Source organism: Podarcis melisellensis, assembly GCF_964234715.1.
Source record: "Podarcis melisellensis genome assembly, chromosome: 14".
NCBI lineage: Eukaryota > Metazoa > Chordata > Lepidosauria > Squamata > Lacertidae > Podarcis > Podarcis melisellensis.
Genome location: NC_138546.1, coordinates 31,912,571 through 31,931,059, shown reverse-complemented (window position 1 = coordinate 31,931,059; position 18,489 = coordinate 31,912,571). Strand labels below are relative to the sequence as shown.

Here is an 18,489-nt window from a genome sequence, read left to right as displayed (position 1 = left end):
GCGTTGTTGCAAGAACTCCTCCTGTTTTCTACATTGAGCTCTGCTCTCTGGTTCTCATAAGAGCTACCGCTTTGATTTCTCTGCTATTTGACATTATTGCTACCAGAAATTCACATGGTCATTCTTGGGATGAGATGGGAGAATCTGTCAGTTCCACTTTTCTGTTTCTCATTTTTCCAATCTTAAATTCAGTTCTCTACAATTCTGCAACGGTAAAAGTCAGTAAAAGTCATCAGCATCCTTTAGTGTAAATTTATCCAAACATACATGTGTTTGTATGCAATTTTGCCTAACATATACACTTTTGCAATGCAGTTTTTGTGTGTTTTCCCGAATGCATTCCTCAGTATGTTCATTATTGTCCATGCTATTTGGCTGGAGAACTGCATTGCAAAATTTGCGGAAGTGTGTATTTCAGAGAATGACTGGTAGATAAAAATGAGAAATTCAAACTTTATAAGGGATGCTGAGGAGTCAAAGGGGATATGAAGGAGAGAGAGATTATGCCCTACACACTTTAATCTACTTTAATCTGTAAAGTTTCTGCTTTGTCTCCTCTTCACACCACCTGAAATTTGGCATGTGATGATGGGAGGCAGGACCACCTTGTGGTTAGTGGCACTTTAAAAAAATCTGCTTATGCTGTTTAAGTTGGTGTATTTTATTTTTAATGCTGGACTTTTAACTTTCCATGCAATTTGTTGTTTTCTTGGCATATTCCTATTTATTGCATTTACTTCTGATGGCGATCTGAGAGCCGGGTCTGAAGAGTGGCAAATGAAATTTAAATAAACAAAAACCAACCAGCATAAACAGTCATTCTGATTAGTTATCTCTAAGAGAGAATTTTCAACATCCCCAGCAAAGTGTCATTCCCAGAATTCTTTGAGGAAGACTAGAATACTTGGAATTGCCGTACTGAAAACAATATTAGTGGTTGAATCCTCAAAGAGGCAGAGTTCTACAAACTGTCTGAAAGAGTTCCATGTTCCAATAATTCCACTCAACACTGAGAAAATTATTTTTATAATTTATCAGCAATTTGAAGATCTTGCTCCCCTAGCCCAAGCACTTTCCTGCCTCTTTTTTCTTCCCCCTTTGTAAAATCAGTTTTATAAAAACATTTTAAAAATGCTCGTTAAAAAAAATTAGAAAGTGGCACTAAAAAGATGGTTGACACAGTGTCAGTGTAAATTTGTCCATAACAAAGTTAAAACTCAAGTTATTCCACAACCACCCCCGTGCATGTTGCAGCTTTGTACCGAGTTCATGAAAGGACACTTATGCCGGACCTGGACAAGAGTGCAGTCTGGGTTGTCCATTTTCCCATCTGTCATTGTACTGAATTCCTGGCTCGTCTCATGCCCGTCTTCCTGTTTCCTTACAGACCACCGAACTGGAAAAGAAAGTGAGAGGCTGTCTCCTTTCTGATTCCTCCCATTCCTTTCCCCTTTAAGTGAGGTCACAGCCTCCTTTTTCTCAGGACTGTATGGTGTGCGGTCGAACTGTCAGTTCTGGAGGCAAACAACCAGGGTGGCTCCTACCAAGTTTTTCACTCCTTTCATCTCTACTGTTCTTTGCTCTCAATCCTTTTCTCTCCTTTCTTTGCCAATAGCTATAGATCACAGGGAGATTACAATGCCGTTGCTAGACTTAATTCAGCAGGGCCTGGACAGCAGCCATGCCTGCTCTTGGAGAGGACAGTAAATTAGTAAAGCAGTCCCTCTCTTTCCCCTTCCCAGCTTCATCTCACCAGCCCTATCTGATTGGGACTTTCAGTCAATGACATATTTAACAACACATCTGTAATTTGTGCTTCAGTGCTTAAATAGTGGCCTGTGGGTGTCCTTTTTATTGCATATTCATGATTATTTGTGCTCATGATGCTATCAGGGCTGTCACACGGGTTCCCACTTTCATTATGGTTTGCACCTGCAAAAGTTTTGGTGCACTCACTCTGCTTCATTTCCACTCAGTGCCTTTATTTTTTATATATACCACAAAGTTTCTTTTTTTTTGTTTTGCTTTTATGGTGCTGTAGCCTCTCCAGACAACAGTATTGTGGTAGCATGGGGGAAGCATCTCAGGGCAACTAATAAAGCAGAATAATTTCAGCATTACAGCAGTGTGTGTGTGTGTGTGTGTGTGTGTGTGTGTGTCAGTAACATGTTGCAGAATACTCCCAGGCTTTTTTAAAAAACAAAACAAAAAATCAGTCTGGAAGGGCCCTCAGTGCCTGGCATCAGGTTGCAAAGATTAGTTTGGTTGGGAGGCAAATCAAGTTGACAGGTCTGAAAGACAGACCAGAATTCCAACTTCCTGAAAAAAGGGTGCTGTGATTGCCACCTCCCTCCCCCCTCCTCATGCATTTTTCATGTTCACACAGGGCTATTGTTCCAGCTCTTCACTTTGACGAGGAATTCCTGTAATTACAGAGGGGATCTTCCTCTGTGACAGGTCATAGGAAGCACTTAGCAGAGATGCCATATAGGCATTTATCAAATACATTCCTCTTTCCTTGATTCTTCCCATGACCTCCAACTCAGAGTCACTCTCCAAAAGTTCCACTTCTGCTGCTCAGGTCTCAACAAAATAGCAATTAGTTATATGGGGTGATTGGAAGGGCAGACTGACAAAAGGGTCTGTAGAGTCCATATCTCTGGGGACAAGCAGTTATATTTCACAGCACCTGGGAATGTAAGGCCACGGGATTTTTCATTGTGAGCTGATCATAATGTGAATCTTATTTGCAATGTGATGTAGGTAGCTGTGTACTATTTGTGTCAATTGTTTGAACAAAGCAGATGACATAATTGCCAAATATCCCCTGTTGGTTCTGTTTTCCTCTTCATACTCTGACCTCATCACTCCTGAAATCTCCTCTTGTTCTTTTTACTTTTCTGATGGTTTTACCCCTCTGGAGGTTTTAGTTGGTCTGCTCGGATATCACAGCTAGAAGCAGAGGAATCCTGGCCTGTCTTGGATTAGCTCATGCCACAGAAAAGCTAGCATTAGCGGCTGAGCATCAAAGGGGGCATGAAGACCTTTAGAACTGGATGTTCAGTGCCCATGAGCAACTTTGCTTCAGTTAAACAGCATAGCAATGGTCTGCAAGCCACAGGCTCCCAAATGACCCTTGGTATAAATGGCTTGGGTGGTTTTTATACAACCTATTTGCTTAATGAAAAGAGACAGTCAACACTTGCTGTTAACTTATGTGATTATATAGTTCTCATTAAGGCACTTAAATTGCAATCAATTTGCATCACTAAACAGGTGTACAGATCTAGCTCAAGGATTTGAGCTGCAGAAAGAGGGCAACACAGAACCCCCTGCAAGTTTAGTTCTGAGGTGCATTGCCTGTAAGGGGAACTGGCCATGCCCAAATCATTCCTGTCTTTAACAAGGTAGGAATGGGCCCAAGGAAGAACGGATTAGTAATATGCATCTAGTGTGCTTCAGTAACCCTGACTTGGAAAAGAACATCAAGGTTCTTTAGGCTGTTGTGCCTACATAATCTTCCACCACCAGGAAATTGCAGTGGTTACCTGTGTCCAGATTTAAAGCCTCTGAATTCTGCATTAAAAATGTTTCAAATAATAAAAACCTTGGACACAGGTTGGTGGGGCCTGACATCCACCCAAGGTAGGCACAAGAGGCAGTGATTGATGAGTGGCTTTGCATACAGTAAATGCCTTGTGCCTCAAAGGGCTGTGTCCCTATTGAATCCTTTTTCTCTCTTTTCTTAACAGGTGGGTTGCTGGGCAATGGAGCTCTTGCTCTGCAACTTGTTCCAAAGGCATCCAGATCCGAGAAGTGGCATGTGTCTATCAGCTGCAGAATGGCACCTATGTCAACACTAGGGATCTTTACTGCCTTGGCCCGAAGCCGACACCAATACAAAGCTGTGAAGGTCGAGACTGCCTTTCCATATGGGAAGCATCGGAGTGGTCTAAGGTAAAGAAGTCTTGGTGGGAGGAAAAGGACAGAAATTCCACAATAAAAACCCCAAATTGGAGTCTACTAGACATGAGCAAATCCTACTTCATGTGATCCATAATTAATTTATTTTTAAAGATAAATATCAAAGGGGCATTTTGTGGAAGTCTTAAAATTAATATTTTTTCCCAAGCTATTAAGAATCAGTGTTTTCTAGCCAGGATTAGCAAATGTGGTGCCCTCCAGATGTTGTTGGACTACAACTCCCAAATCCTTCTGGCCACTGCCTATGCTGGATGGGGTTCATGGAAGTTGTAGTCCAACAATACCCAAAGAGCAGCACGTTGACTACCCTGATGTAGGTGCTTTTACATGCCCCAAATAGCACCTGCAGAAGCAGAGTCCCAGAATCCAGTTCCAGAACCTAGGGTTGGGACATATCCAATGGCACCTCCTGAAGCAGCTCAAGTTGGTGGGATTTGCCCCCATGCATCCATACTATATCAAAAGATGAGTTTGAGTTCACAAAAGCTTATGTCATTATAAATTTGTTCGTCTTTAAGGTGCCACAGGAACCTTTTATTGTTTAGGTGGTTCAAGAAGTACATTCCAGAATTTTCTTCAGGCCAGCAGCACACCTATAACACCATCCAGGGGGTAAAACTAGTCACCACGCAACAGAGCCAAATGCCCTAGGTGTATTCACAGAGTCGTTTTCTCAACACACAGTGACTCTGTATGTATTAGGAAAAGCAGGCAGTGATTGATGTAAGACCAATATTAGTAACACGGGTTCAATACTTCTCCCCACTGCCCCAATGTTCTTCTGCTGTGTATCTACCAAAACTTGCTATTTTGCCTTGTTTGCTCAAGGTTGTGTCAATGAGTCTTGTGATTGCTTTCAGGAAAATAGATTTTAGGAATATCACTGCCAAGAGGTTATTTCCACAAAAGTAATATTGTGAGTTTTAACAACATTGAGTCCTACCACTAGCTCTGCATAATCTTTTATGGTGTAGTTCATATTTTGCAGCTGACATTATTGAGTTCCTATCACAAAAACTTTTAAAGATGTTTTATGGCTCTTTCACAGGCTTAGAGGGGTGAAGGATCAGCTGAATGTTTAATATAATGAGTGCCTTGATTGCTTTTGGACTCCTGTCTAAATTAAATGACCAAAGCTCCTTATTTAAGTGTGTGCATGGCATTGGGTTTCAGGGTTAGCCAACCCTTAGCTTCTAAGTATCTGCATCTTGAATTTGTTCCACAAATGTGAGAGATTCATCAGATAAAGGATCCAGCTAAACCACTTCTTTGCAATACATGGCTTTTTAATAACGTTAAAGTGAGAGGTGTGTTTTCCTTTAATCAATTTTGTGTCTTGATTGGTAAATGTAAACCAGTTGTTTTGTTAAAAAAAAGTCTCACATGGCACTTGCTGTTAATTGACCTAATGCTGCATGTTGCTGAGAAGGAGAATAATTGTTACATCATTTTAAGTATATTGTACATGGTTAATACAGTTTACTTGTAGCATGAATAATCTTAAAATGAAATAATAATCTCAATGGTGCTGGTGGAAATTCCTGTATATTTCATATGAATTGCTTTGGGGTTTTCTGGCGGCCAAACTTGAATAAAATGCAAAATATAATCTGGTTTTTAGTCGAACTATTACGTTCCTAAATCATAAAGCAAAGGTTCACTTTCATTGTGGAGAAAAATAATGAATTCTTACTTTAATGGGGCACAGTAGCAATTTTTTGAGATGATGCATTGCTCCACCACATTCAGTGTACTGACATATATGAAGAGGAATGTGTGGATCTGGTCCTACTTTATATAGTCATTAGTAAGATTCCCTGTTTCTGCTTTTCAGGGCCTTTTAAGTTCTGGTTATGTTTAAGGGAAAGGGCCATAACTCAGTTCCTTGCATGCTGACAGCCCTGGTTCAGACCTTGGCATCTCCCATTAAAAGGATCTCAGGTTGCGGGGCTGAAAAAGACTTTTGTCTTGACTACATACTTTAACAAATGAAATGCATCAGCCCTGCTACTACCAATCTGAACAAATCTGCTTATACTTCTCGTGCATAAACTTTGCAAAAGTCAGACAAGTTTCCAGCAGGCCTGACTTGTCACCCCAAGTGTCAGGCACAACTCTCCGCTTGCACACATTTACACAATCCAAGAGGGTCTCATCAGGATTCCTTTCCACAGTTCAGAATATGTATTATATTGTAAGTCACTTTGAGTTGGCGTTTTGTTTTTTTAAAAAGCAACTCATAAGTACAATCATGGAAAAGAGAAGAAATACCATGGCCAGCTCCATAGATTAACAAAGCCGGGCATTTGGCAAGGCCCTAAGACTATCAGAAGGCCCACTGCCCTCCCTGCCTACCATTCTTATATTGCACAGAATAACCAGTAAGATCTGATGCGGCAAAGGAGAATTCTCAGTTTTCATGTCCTGCCTCTTCTGACTTGAGGAGACCTACAGAGGGTGCCGTGCCCAAGGACCAACAGAATCCTGGAACCAACACTGCAAGGCTTAGGGTTCAGATAAGGAACTCAATCGGAAACTTGTGCCCCAACATTTTCTGCTATACTGCAAGGCATTTTGGGGCACATCTTTGTTATCATATGCTGAGAATTTTCACATTCCCCAAAATGACACTTGTTGCGCCCAGTGATTACAGTGCAGTCTGGCTGGTCCTGATTTCCTGTTTTAGAGGAGGAGACTAAAGCAGCTTGCAAGCCTTTTGAATCCTTTCCTGTCTTGTGTTTTAATGCTGCTCCACAGCACCAAGTTATTCAGCCTCTCTCTCTTTTTTTGAGGATGGTTACAGCCGGCCACTCATTTCAAGACACAGCTGTTGAGTTTCAGCATCCTTGCAATCTTAAGGAATCTTTCCCAGTAGCCAGCAGAATTCTATTCTTGCTTTCACACTATGAAGATGTTACTTTCCATAAGGGGGTCATGCAATGAGCAGCCATAAATTAAGTGGAAGACTTCCCAGATTTTCTTCTTCTTCAATAAGTCACTTTGCAGTTGCTGTGAAGTATTTCAAAGCATGTCTGTTTGCTTGCCAGCTCATAAACACTTGTCATTCATGTCCTTAACAGGGTCAACAGGTCATGACTGCCTGGATTGTATTTTTTTAAGACGATTAGACAGGCATGCTGAGATCTGCCCGTTTATTGTAACGTATATCAAGTTGAGTCCTGTTTCCATCCTAGACCCCCTAAATAGAGAAACTTATTGGAGCGCATTCAAAAGATCTCATGGAGTATCTCATATCTCCAACTATTTATTCAGTGTCAAGTCCACAGTTTCTTCTGTGCTGATCCCTTGAAGGGTGTGTGTGTGAAGATTGATGCTCCAGAAAAAGCTAGCATTTTTATTAGGACTGAGCAGTTTCGTAAACATTTTCCGCAGTGTCAAAAAGCACCATAACTGCTTGGCAATGTGGCTTACTCGCTTATTTGACAAATATTATCCCGAATAGTCTTTGTTTGCCTTTAGTGACATCATCATATTCCTGATTGGCTAGAAATACTCATGTGACTAGGGCTGAAAGCATTACTCTCTCTCTCTCTTTTTCATAATAATTTTTATTAGTTTTCAATTAGTCCAATAATAGCCTTATTATAACAATACCAATTATAATACAATTATTAATACTAATTGTTCAACATCAAATTATATAATTTAGATAAAGTGGCCCCCCACATGCTAGATTTGATGGTTTGATGATTTTCTTTATTTCTGCATTGCAAAATCTTATTCATTTCAATTGCATTCCGGGCATAATAATAATCCCCTATACAACAACTGCAATATTAATAACTCCTATTTGTGTGGATGCATCAAATGATTTGTAAAACTACAAGTGAGGAACTCAAACTATATCCTTGTTCTTCCTGTGTGTGGAAATTATTCTGTCCATGATGTTTCTTCCTGTCCTTGTAAGATGTTACATCTTTCTTCCCCCTGTTGTTGCTGTTATCCGTCATGCCTTTGGTGAAGCTAATATCCCATTGTTGTTTCAGAAATTTATCCATTGCTCTGTCCCGTGCTTCACAGACTCCTTTCATTGTTCCTTCCAACTCAAGATATATAAGCAATTATACTTCCAATTAAATTAAATTAAATTCCATGTCCTCTTAGCGTTATTCATTTGACTTCGTAAATAATAAAGGGGAAGAGTCAGCTCTAAGTTTCCATCATAAACCTTTTGCAAAATAGAGTTTCCCTCCCTTTCCCCCCCTTTTTACACACACAGTTCCGTTTGATGTTATATTCCATATTTATAACCCAATTTCTTCCATCCTCGCTTGTACAAATACAATCTGAACTAACATTCAGAGGAGGGTTGCCGAATCATAAATGTAGAGAAGAAAACTTTAAATAAAGAAACCTCCCCACCGTCTTGCACTGAATGAAGTCTTATCCAAGTTCAAACCTTAAAGTCCTTGCAGTTGGTTTGTTCCGCAGTTTGTGAACCCATCTCTTCTAGCACGCGCCTGTACTTTAGTCAAATTAAGCTGCAATTAACAGGAGAACCTCTGCTTCTTAATGACGGCTTTGGAAGGTTTTCGGCAGGCGAAGTGCTTTTGCACTCAGCGCCTCCCTGCCCCTCACATTCCTTGCTGGAGCGAGAACCAGGTACCAAGACAAACTGCAAGTAAAGCCTGTTTCCCCACCCCCTCCACCACTGGGGGGAATTTGCAAGGATAATTACCCTCAACCATCCTTGCTTTTCCTTTGCCAACAATCTCCCGCTATCGTGGGGGAGAGTAGAACCAGAAGCCAGCATTACTCTCACTCTTAATGTGTTGTATTTGCCCTCTGTGATGTCAGCATGTAAGCCAATCTGGTTGGCTGCATAGTGTTGTAACCTCACCGCATTTAGTATATGAGCTTTGATTGGCTAGAACCATCCTATAGAATTCTCAACCGAAAAATAAACAAACAAAATACCAAAAAGCAGAAGAGGGAAACAGGGAAAACAAAGTGAATACATTGTGCATGATCAAGGGTATGGGTGAAAATATTTTATCTCCCTGCCCCAAAGCTAGAAATTTTAGCCTGAAAAGCGGAACAGGCAAGCACTTAGCACAGTTCTACATTTTATCTTGATGGATACATTGATGGATTTTCAGTGTATGTGGCAAGACAAGTAACATAGTCTTTGGTAGAAGAGGAACTGCGGCAGAACGGATACAGTACTGCATGTGACAAATAAAGGGCAGAACAGAAAACAATGCTTCTTACATCCCTAGTTGCATGTAATTATGTGTTCAGGAAGGCCTATGCAAAAGTTACTGCTTATGAGTAGGGGTTTCGTGTGAACAGGATCCCTGATTGTATACATGTCCAAGGGATACAAAGCCCCTATGTAGCAAGCAGGAGCTTGCACTGTGCATAGAACCATGTGCACATGTGGTTGTTGAAAGAAGCTGTGACATCGGGGGCAGAGCTAAATATTCAGCCATGTTCCACACTTTTCCCTGCTAATGCCCTACACCAGAAGTTCACAAGCTGATCTGTAGCCCACCAGTGATCCATGAACTTCAATGAGGTGGTTTCATTATGTGTCCACATTAAACATTTATGTTGGTTTTTATGTGTTTTTATTGTTTCCTTTATGTCACAGATTGCATTACAGTTTGAATTAAAAATGTCGCTCACAATATTTTAAGTCTGAAATATTATTCAGCTCAGTTTTCCTTCCAATATTATCTGCCAGTCAAACTAATTTAGAATCAGCCCTGGTGTGTAGCATACTCTTTTTTTCTTCTTTTTTTGCACATTTAAAATGAAGGTTTAACAAATTGGTGAGACTTGGGGAATGTATTGATACCAGTGCTAGTTGTCTTCATACACACCATACATTTAAAGCATGCACACACACTGCAGCACACTGGGAACTGTAGTTTGCTTCTCACAGCTTTATAATTCCCACCCTTAACAGATGGCAGTTTCCAGGATTCTTGGTGTGTGTGTGTGCTTTAAATGTTCTTTGAAGATATGCTGTGTACATAGCCTTGGATGGATGATGGCTAGAGTTAATGTCCAACGTCAATCTCCCACCAACATGCCCACAATCTCCCAGTCAAAATTTTATGAAGATTCTTGTGGGAAAGCAGAACTCTTTACATCTGAAACCACTTAGGAAAAACTTGTTGGCAACAATAGATTTTTGCTCTGTTTTCGTCCAAGTCACTTTTCATCAACAACCAATGTTTGTGCCCATTGCTTTGCAGTGCTCGTCCAACTGTGGGCAGGGGAAGAAGAAGAGAACTGTCACATGCACCAACCCCCAAGGGAAGTGTGATTCAGCCACTAGGCCGAGGGATGAGGAAGAGTGTGAGGATTACACGGGCTGTTATGAGTGGAAAACAGGAGACTGGTCCAAGGTAAGGCCATGCTTTCAGCCCTGTATGGAGCCTTAGTTCAGTAGAGCTTCCAGGTGTTCTCTTGGCCCAAAACAGCCACACAGAAGCAGGTTTCCTACACAGAATGGAAGGTGTGTTAACAATATTGGGCTGGGTGGACTAATGATCCGAGTCGGCATAAAGGCGGCTTCCTGTGGCTCTAAGCCCCTCTACATTTCTTGCTCTCATGTTTGCAGAGGGAACTGTATACACTAATCAAACTGAGGAATCAAAGCTTTCACATGTAGTGCAATATAGCTAAGGAAACACTATTCCCATTGTCTGAGCCAAGGAAATCCAAGGTAAATCATAGAAGCATGAGAAAAATGTAGGAAAATTCAGTTTAGCTCTGTTAAAACTAGGATTGCAAGCATGGATGGAATCTTCAAGAACAGGGTGGAGACATTGATGGCGTGCCCATGTGAAATTATGCCCCCATAGCTGCTTTATGGTTTCCAAACTCTTGATACTGTGCCCTTGTATTATTAGCCACTGAGCCAAGGAGAGGAAGCTGTTCCTCAAACACCCATCTAGTTAGGAGGACTCGAAATAAATTCTCACAATAGTTTATTGTCACTTCCAAATTCTCAAACTGGGATTGAGCCTACCCCATTGGAACAGGAATTGGTATATTTGGACTGAGATCAGCAACATACATATAAGGCCAAGAAGCCACATTCGTAAATGGGTCTACGGACGACATTTCATTGTTGTGAGGCACGCTTGTTACTTGAATATGTTGGGGATTTTCCTTTTGCAGAGGGTGACTGAATAAATGAGCAGTGAAGTAACAGGAGATGAGCCAAGAGGGAGAGGATTAAAATATGGCTCCCTCTGTGTGGATTGGTGGATCTCTTTAAGATCTTTCCTTCAAGGCCTAGCAGAGCACCTTATAAGAAGGCCATCTAGTTCAGACGTTCTAGCTTTGACATTCTGGCTATGCTGAAACACTTACTGGGGCAGCTGCAGTACAAGCACATCCCTGGGGCTTCATAGGATTCCTTTATACATGGGCAGTATGTGACCATATAAATCTGGTTTTGTGGAGTCAAGCAAATGTTAGGTTAAGAAAGTAGAGAATATAGTTAGTGTCACAGATTTACACCTTTTTGTTTCAGCTTTAATTCCCAGGATCCTTTGACAGTTTTGTTCAGTAAGGTGCTGAGAATTCTGTGGTAGAAAGCCAAAAATTATCCCTTTCCAGAATGCAGTGTGGACAAATATTCTGTTAATTTTTCCTTAGTGTATATCAAGCCCCTTTACATTACTAGATTCCATGTTTTCACAAGAAACAGAAATTTCCCAGGAATATTGTATTCTACCTTGGTCATATAAGCCTGTGGGGGGGGGGGATATTTAAATACTTATTTTATATATCAATGCATCTATTCCTAGACTTATCCTCAAAATACACATTTTTGTATGCATGTCTGCACCTTTTTTTTTTTGAGCCAAGATCCATATTGCAAGATTTGAAGAAGTGTCAAATCTGATGGATATTTGCGTTAATGTCTGTGCATAGTCTGGAAGTTGCAAATTAGGTCAATTCACTTAAAAATGCAGTCTGAACAAAATTCTCCCCCATGTCTAGTAAAAGACATATCTTATCTTTGCCCACCTAATGGTCTTTGAACAAAGAAGCTGCTTATTCCAAAAGAACACACAGAATGCAATTAAAAGCAGACAGGTTCAGTAGCTTCACCTTAGTTTCCAAAAACTAGAGCTGAATTATGTTGTTAGTGACTGAATTCTAGCAAAAAAAAAAACCCCACCCATTCTGGGTGAAATTTCCACTTTTGACCATTTGACAGCAAGGGTGTTTGTGGTCTCAGGTGGCCAAAGTAAGTGTGACTATGGGCCCCTTCAGACTGGTGTGTTATTCTGAGTATATTCTGCAATAATTATTGACACTGACCGAGGGTCAGTGTTGTATTACCGGTAATTCTGCTTTGTTACGTAGTTATTCTACAATGCTTCCCTACGTGACCACATTATTGCTGTCCACAGAAGCTGATGCACAACAAAAGGGGATCAGTAACCAACCGTAGAACATTTGTGATATGAAAAGTTATAGGATTTCAGTAGGAAATTGCAGGATATGCACTGATTGGAAATGAAGCAGTATTACTGCCCCCAAACCTCTGCAGGCACAAAGAGCATTGAAAGCAGGGTCATGTATGACTGCCCTGATAGCATCATGAGCACAAATCATCATATGTGCAATAAAAAAGGATGGCTGGAGGGGCCCTATATGATCTTGCATCTGAGAGAGGGCCTTCTCACTTATTCACTCCCTGCTAAGCCAATATTTAGGTCGCACTGAGAATTTCTATCACCAAATGTTTGGAATTTTGAACATTATATTATTCATAACCTGGAACATAGAACCAGAAGGGCCAGCCAATATAAACAGCCACTGTGTATTAACAGGTGAAATAACATTTTTTGAGGCTTACAAAACAAAAACCCCTCCTCTTCAGGCTATGAATTGACCATAGAGTCTATTTTTCAGAGTGAAGCATATGAAATAGTTGCAGTGCTCTCCAGTTTTTTCCCTTCGAACTGTCATAAAGCAGGATTTGAAAAAAGTACAATGACTGACAGCTGTGGAACTATGGCAACCAAGGATGGTGCAACTGGCAGCTTATGTTTCTTTCATTTCTGGGCAAGAGTGGAATTCAGCTGATACTAATTCACTGAATTAGCCCTTGGGGCCCTCAAATAATTATCTAAAGCCATCGGTCTCCTATTTCATACTGAAGCCTATGGGTGGAACCCAATGGCTGTTGCTTTGCTGATGGAACACATCCATCAGCAGAAAGAGGGAGGGGGCCATTTTCAGTCATTCCTCCTCCTTCCTGGCAGATAGTCTATATCTGGCTGCAGCCCCCACCCAATCTGTTCTGGAGGGTTAGGGGACTATCCAAGAAGCCATTTGCATGCAGCCTGCTTACAAACACAGCCTCGAGAGCAATGCTTATCCAGGAAACTACAGGGCATATATCTGTTGTTGTTGTTTAGTCGTTTAGTCGTGTCCGACTCTTCGTGACCCCATGGACCAGAGAACGCCAGGCACCTCTGTCCTCCACTGCCTCCCGCAGTTTGGCATATATCTAGTTAACTGTAAACATTTATATATAGCTTTACAATTTAAAAGTGGTTCACATTTAACCGCCACCCTATAGGCAAGTACTATTGTCACTGTAGGATCTTGCCTCAGGCTAGGGGTGTAAGAAGGCACAGATTTCTGTTCTAACCCATGTTCATTGCATGCAGAGCTGTGTCCGTTCCACTGCAGTTTGGCTTCTGACAAAAGCTATGTCATGCTGTCTGCTGTGGCGGAATACTACATAATTAATTGCTATTAATTAAATAATTCCACGGCATTCCTTTCCGTACAAAGGAAACACAATGCAAAAGCGGGGGTGGGGGTACACATCTTCAGTTTTGTATCACTTACAGACAAAAACAGCACCAGCAAATACCGATCATGTTCTCTGGATTGATTTCTGTTCCGGACGTGGGACAAATAAGCAAACGTCATCCATTTCCACTCACACTCTCATTTCCATTTCCACTGGATTCCTTCACCAACTCTGCCTAAGGACCACCTAGTAATTTTCATGGCAGAGAAAAGAGTTGAATCAGGGACTTTCCAGCTGACAGCTCTGACTCTTATCAGCCTACTCTGCAGCACTGCTAACACTTTGCTACTGCTGGAAGACTTTGCTTTCCCAGAAGACTGGAGAAGGCAGAGCAGAAACTGGCTCCCAGAGGCAGAATCACAATGTGCATTTATTTACTTATTTCAAGTAGGAGATAAATAGCTATGTATTTAAGGCCAGCCTATGATAAGCCAGCAGCCCCCTTCTTTTCCCCCCTTGCTGGGTGGCGAGCATGGGAATCTGGCAGAATGCCATGTTCCATGCCCCCACTCCAAGCTGGGAAACGATTCTTACTTTCCATGTCACACACCTGACTGGCAGTGCCTCTCCACCAGGCACCCCGGGGACCCATATCCGCCTGGAACACATTTTGAAGCATCAGCAAGAACTTGGCAAATGAGAGAGCATTGAGAAGGCTCCTGCTGCCGCTGCCAAGTCATGTCACTCATGATAAAGTGCATTTGAAAAATTGCCTCTAGCCACCTGCCCTCCCCTGCCGTGAGGAGCTGCCAATTGCTTCTTTGGCATCCTTGTTTCTGCAATCCTGGCTGCAGGTATCCATCCCAGTAGGACATGTGAAACCTGGGGAAAGTCTCATTTCCTGTTAGAATAACCTCTCTTTTGTCCCGTCCCCCCAAGATGTCTTCTATGCGGGATTATCAGTCATCCATCATTGTAGGAGTAATGAGAGACTTCTAATTGCAACTGAATCATTTTGGCAAGATCAAGTGTAAACCATATTCTATAAAACCAGGGAGAATAAAGAGAGAGAAAACAAAAGAAATCCAAGGTACGCAGGGGGGAATTTTATTAGAAACAATCTTTCTATTAAACTGTATTACAGATTACGTTCTGTTTTAGCTGTTGCCACAGGTATAAGAGCTATCATGACATAGAAGCTAAGCTACTGGGCAATAAAACAGAAAGGCCCCATTAAAACATTAAAAACTTGTAGTCTGCACCAAAGCCTCTTTGCTCATTCTCAAGTCAAAATTTTTCATGCAGACACCCATTAAACCAGGGGTGGGGAGCTCCTATCAGCCCCTGCAAGTATGGTCCAAGGCCTGAGATTATGGGATTTGTAGTTCAGCAACATCTGGAGGGCCACAGGTTCCCCATCCCTGCATTAAACACTCAGCTCACATCCAAACTATACATTTAAAGCACATGGCTTCCCACAAAGAACCCTGGAAACTGTAGTTTGTTAAAATTTATGGGAATTGTAGCTCTTTGGGGATAAAATACAGTTCCCAGGATTCTTTGGGAGAAGACTTGTGCTCAAAATGTGCTTTAAGTGAATGGTGTGGCCGTGAGCCTAGCCTCAGCCTCCCACATCTTCTGTAGTATGGAATGGATAATAATGCTCAGGGGAAGAGGATATTGACGTATTTAGGAAAATTGGGTAAGTGAATGCATAAGAACAGGAGAGGCGTACATGGTCAGGGACTGCAACTACATACTGCTTTGAAACCGCAACCCAAAATGATGGGATGCAGCCGTTGCAGGACTCTAGGTCGATTGGGAAGTGACAAGGAGAAATTCCATTGGATTAACTTAAGAAAAGTTTTAGTTTTAGGTGGGTTGAGCCAAAATACATCTGATAGCACCTGTCTGCAGATTACAGGTGATATTGTGCTGTTTAATCATGCCCATCCCCCATTTTACATACTGGTTTGTTTTTGGAGCAACGATGAAATGTTTGCAAAGAGATTTTGAGGAGGCTTTTTTAAAAAATACGAGACACAGCCAGCCAGACATTTAGAACATGTGATTCTTCAGCCCATGCCAGAGGGCTTGTGCAGATGGAATCCTCATGGACGCGTACAGATCCTCTGCGTACTGCTCAACATGCAGATGTTGCACGTACAAATGTCGCCTGCAGAAATTTCTGGTGATGCAACAGTTGGGTTTGCATTCCTTCCTGCAGCTCTTTGCAAGATTTATTATTGCCCCAAGAAAGAAAGCAATAAGGTGATAAGGTTGCCAGAGCTCCTTTAGGGAGAGCGCACGGGGGGGGCAGGGGGGTGGAATTATCAGTAATGTTAGATGATCAGATCTTCACATTTTCAGATGCTTCATTTGTAAAGGAATTTCACATTGGTATCACCTCAGACTGGGTTGCTTTGTGCAAAGTGGTTCTATGACTCCATGCTAGAAATTAAGACAAGGGACTTCTGGGCCATCACAACCATCAGGAAAAGTCACCTTCTCCATTGCAGGAAAGACTTATTTCCACTGCTGGTCAGTTGCAGTTTTTGAATGGTGCTTAAGTGTGGCTGGGGCCACAGTGCAAAAGGGGAAAGGGATGGGGAGGGAAAAGGAAAAATTAAGGCACCAGTTCTGATAATGATCATCTGGGATGGAAACTGTTCAAAGAAAGAGCAAGCCAAAGTTGGCCAGCAGACCCAATGGAGCAGGTCAGGCTTCCCATCTCTCCCTCTGCTTTAGCCTTTCATGTGTTCTTCTTACCAACTGCATCCCCCTTCCCCTCTCTTCCTACTTTGGCATACGCATACTTCCAGGAAGCAGATGGATTTATGTACTTGTCATCTTGAACTCTCTACTCTTTGAAAATGGTGAAGTCATTTTTAATTACACGCAGAGATGAAAATGCTGGCCCCATCTTGTTCTCAATATCACCTGGACTTTAAAAATGCAGCTTGGAGGCAGTTGGGGGGGAAACTTGGTAGGTGGCTGCCCCTTTGCATTCTACAATATACTTCTAAGATACATTTTTTTCTCACCTCGATGTAATTTATTCCTTTTCCCAATGTTGAACTATTCCCCTTGAATTCAGAAGGCGTTCCATTTCTTACCCCCACTGGAATCAAACAAATCATTTCCTTGACACAAAAAACTGAAAGATGGTTTTTGACAAGACATGGGACAATCATTATATAGCTTTGGTGTTTCTTTCCCTCTTTGTCCTTTGCTGTCTCCCCCCCTTTTTTTTTTAAGCTGTGAAAAGTACGTATCTTAAAGTCTGCTATGACTACTTAGATTGCAGCTCAGGTGACCTTGGTGGCACAGAGTGCCTTCCATCAGGTTTGATTGGTGGCCCAGCTGTGCCCCTGTCTAGACAGGGACAGCCCAACCTCTGTTGCTCAAGCTCTGGTAACGTCTAGGTTAGATTACTGCGACATGTTATACGTGGGGCTGCCTCTGAAGACTGTTCAGAAACTTCAGCTGGTGCAGAAATCAGCAGTCAGGTTGCTCACCAGGGCATATGACACCAATCCTGGTCCAATTGCACCAACTACCTATTAGTTTCTGGACCCAATTCCAAGTGCTGGTTTTCAGCCATATAGCCTTAAACAGGTCAGGACTGCAATAACTCAAGGACCTCCTCTCCCCATATAAACTGACCCAGATCCTGCCCATTGTCTTTGTTCCAGTAGTTCTGAATTTATGATACTAAAAGTAGTTGTTGGAGTTGATTGAATGTTTATGAAAAAAAATGTATCATGTACTGATTAATGCTGGAAGCTTTAGTCCAAATTAATGGCATGGGCATGCAGGACGTTGATTTTGCAAATCATCCTTTCAAGATCCAATCCTTCATTTTAGGGTATGAAACTACAGCCATGTTCTGTCAGTGAATGATTTACTGGAAATCTATCTGCTACATTCAAGTCTACTATTCTTTCAGCTTTTAAAAAGAGTAGGATCATTAGTTGAGAAGGGAGAGGGGAGCAGTTTTATGCTTCGTCACAGCTAAATCACTGGACCTGAGGGAAGCCTTCCTGTTCCATCAGCTCTGCCCCCTGGCCCAGCCCGTATCCAAACCTGCACCCCCATTTGCTAATCCTGGGTGCAGGTTTGGATCTGGCTCCTGATAGACGCTGCAGGCTTACGCCCCCGCCACCCATCTGGACTGAGCATTGACCCTGAGCCACCCTTGTCAGGGCTTTTGGAGGAGCCTCTGCCATCCTGCGATGCCACCACACCGAGAGGGTGAGCAGACATACCACTTCACTCCACCTGATCAAGTAGAAGGCCCATACAAGTCACACTACAGCCAATGGGTTAGAAACAGGCATATATACATCCTGCCAGACTAATCTTATCTCATTTTTAAAAATTGGATTACTAGTGTAGTAGATTGTTGGACTGCTGTGGACATAATTTATCTTGATTTCTGTAAAGCATTTGGCTACAACCCTCTTTAAAAAAAGAAAAAGAAAGGGAGGTAGGGAATATCTGGCTTAGCTACTGCAGAATATTATAGTTCAGCACAAGCTGAATATGTGTCAGCAGTGTAATGTGGCTGCAAAAAGGTGGAGCTAATGCAATTTGCAGTTGAATGTTTAGAGAAACCTTCTGATGGTAAGAACAGTTTGTCAATGAAAGCAATGGTCCAGAAGAGCAGGCTTTCAACCTTGGGACCCCAGATGTTATTGGACTACAACTCCGATCATCCCAGACCACTGGTCCTGCTAGCTAAG

The 18,489-nt window shown here is 41.9% G+C and overlaps 1 protein-coding gene across 2 annotated transcripts in view; it reads left to right on the top strand.

Annotated features, from left to right (window-relative positions):
• ADAMTS17 (ADAM metallopeptidase with thrombospondin type 1 motif 17) overlaps window positions 1-18,489 on the top strand; it is a 182,982-nt gene that overhangs the window by 156,089 nt on the left and 8,404 nt on the right. For both annotated transcript variants that reach the window (XM_081888428.1, XM_081888427.1), the window contains 2 exons: window positions 3,753-3,957; window positions 10,209-10,361. In XM_081888428.1, the coding sequence (XP_081744554.1) occupies window positions 3,753-3,957; window positions 10,209-10,361 (358 nt within the window). The remainder of the gene's footprint in view (window positions 1-3,752; window positions 3,958-10,208; window positions 10,362-18,489) is intronic.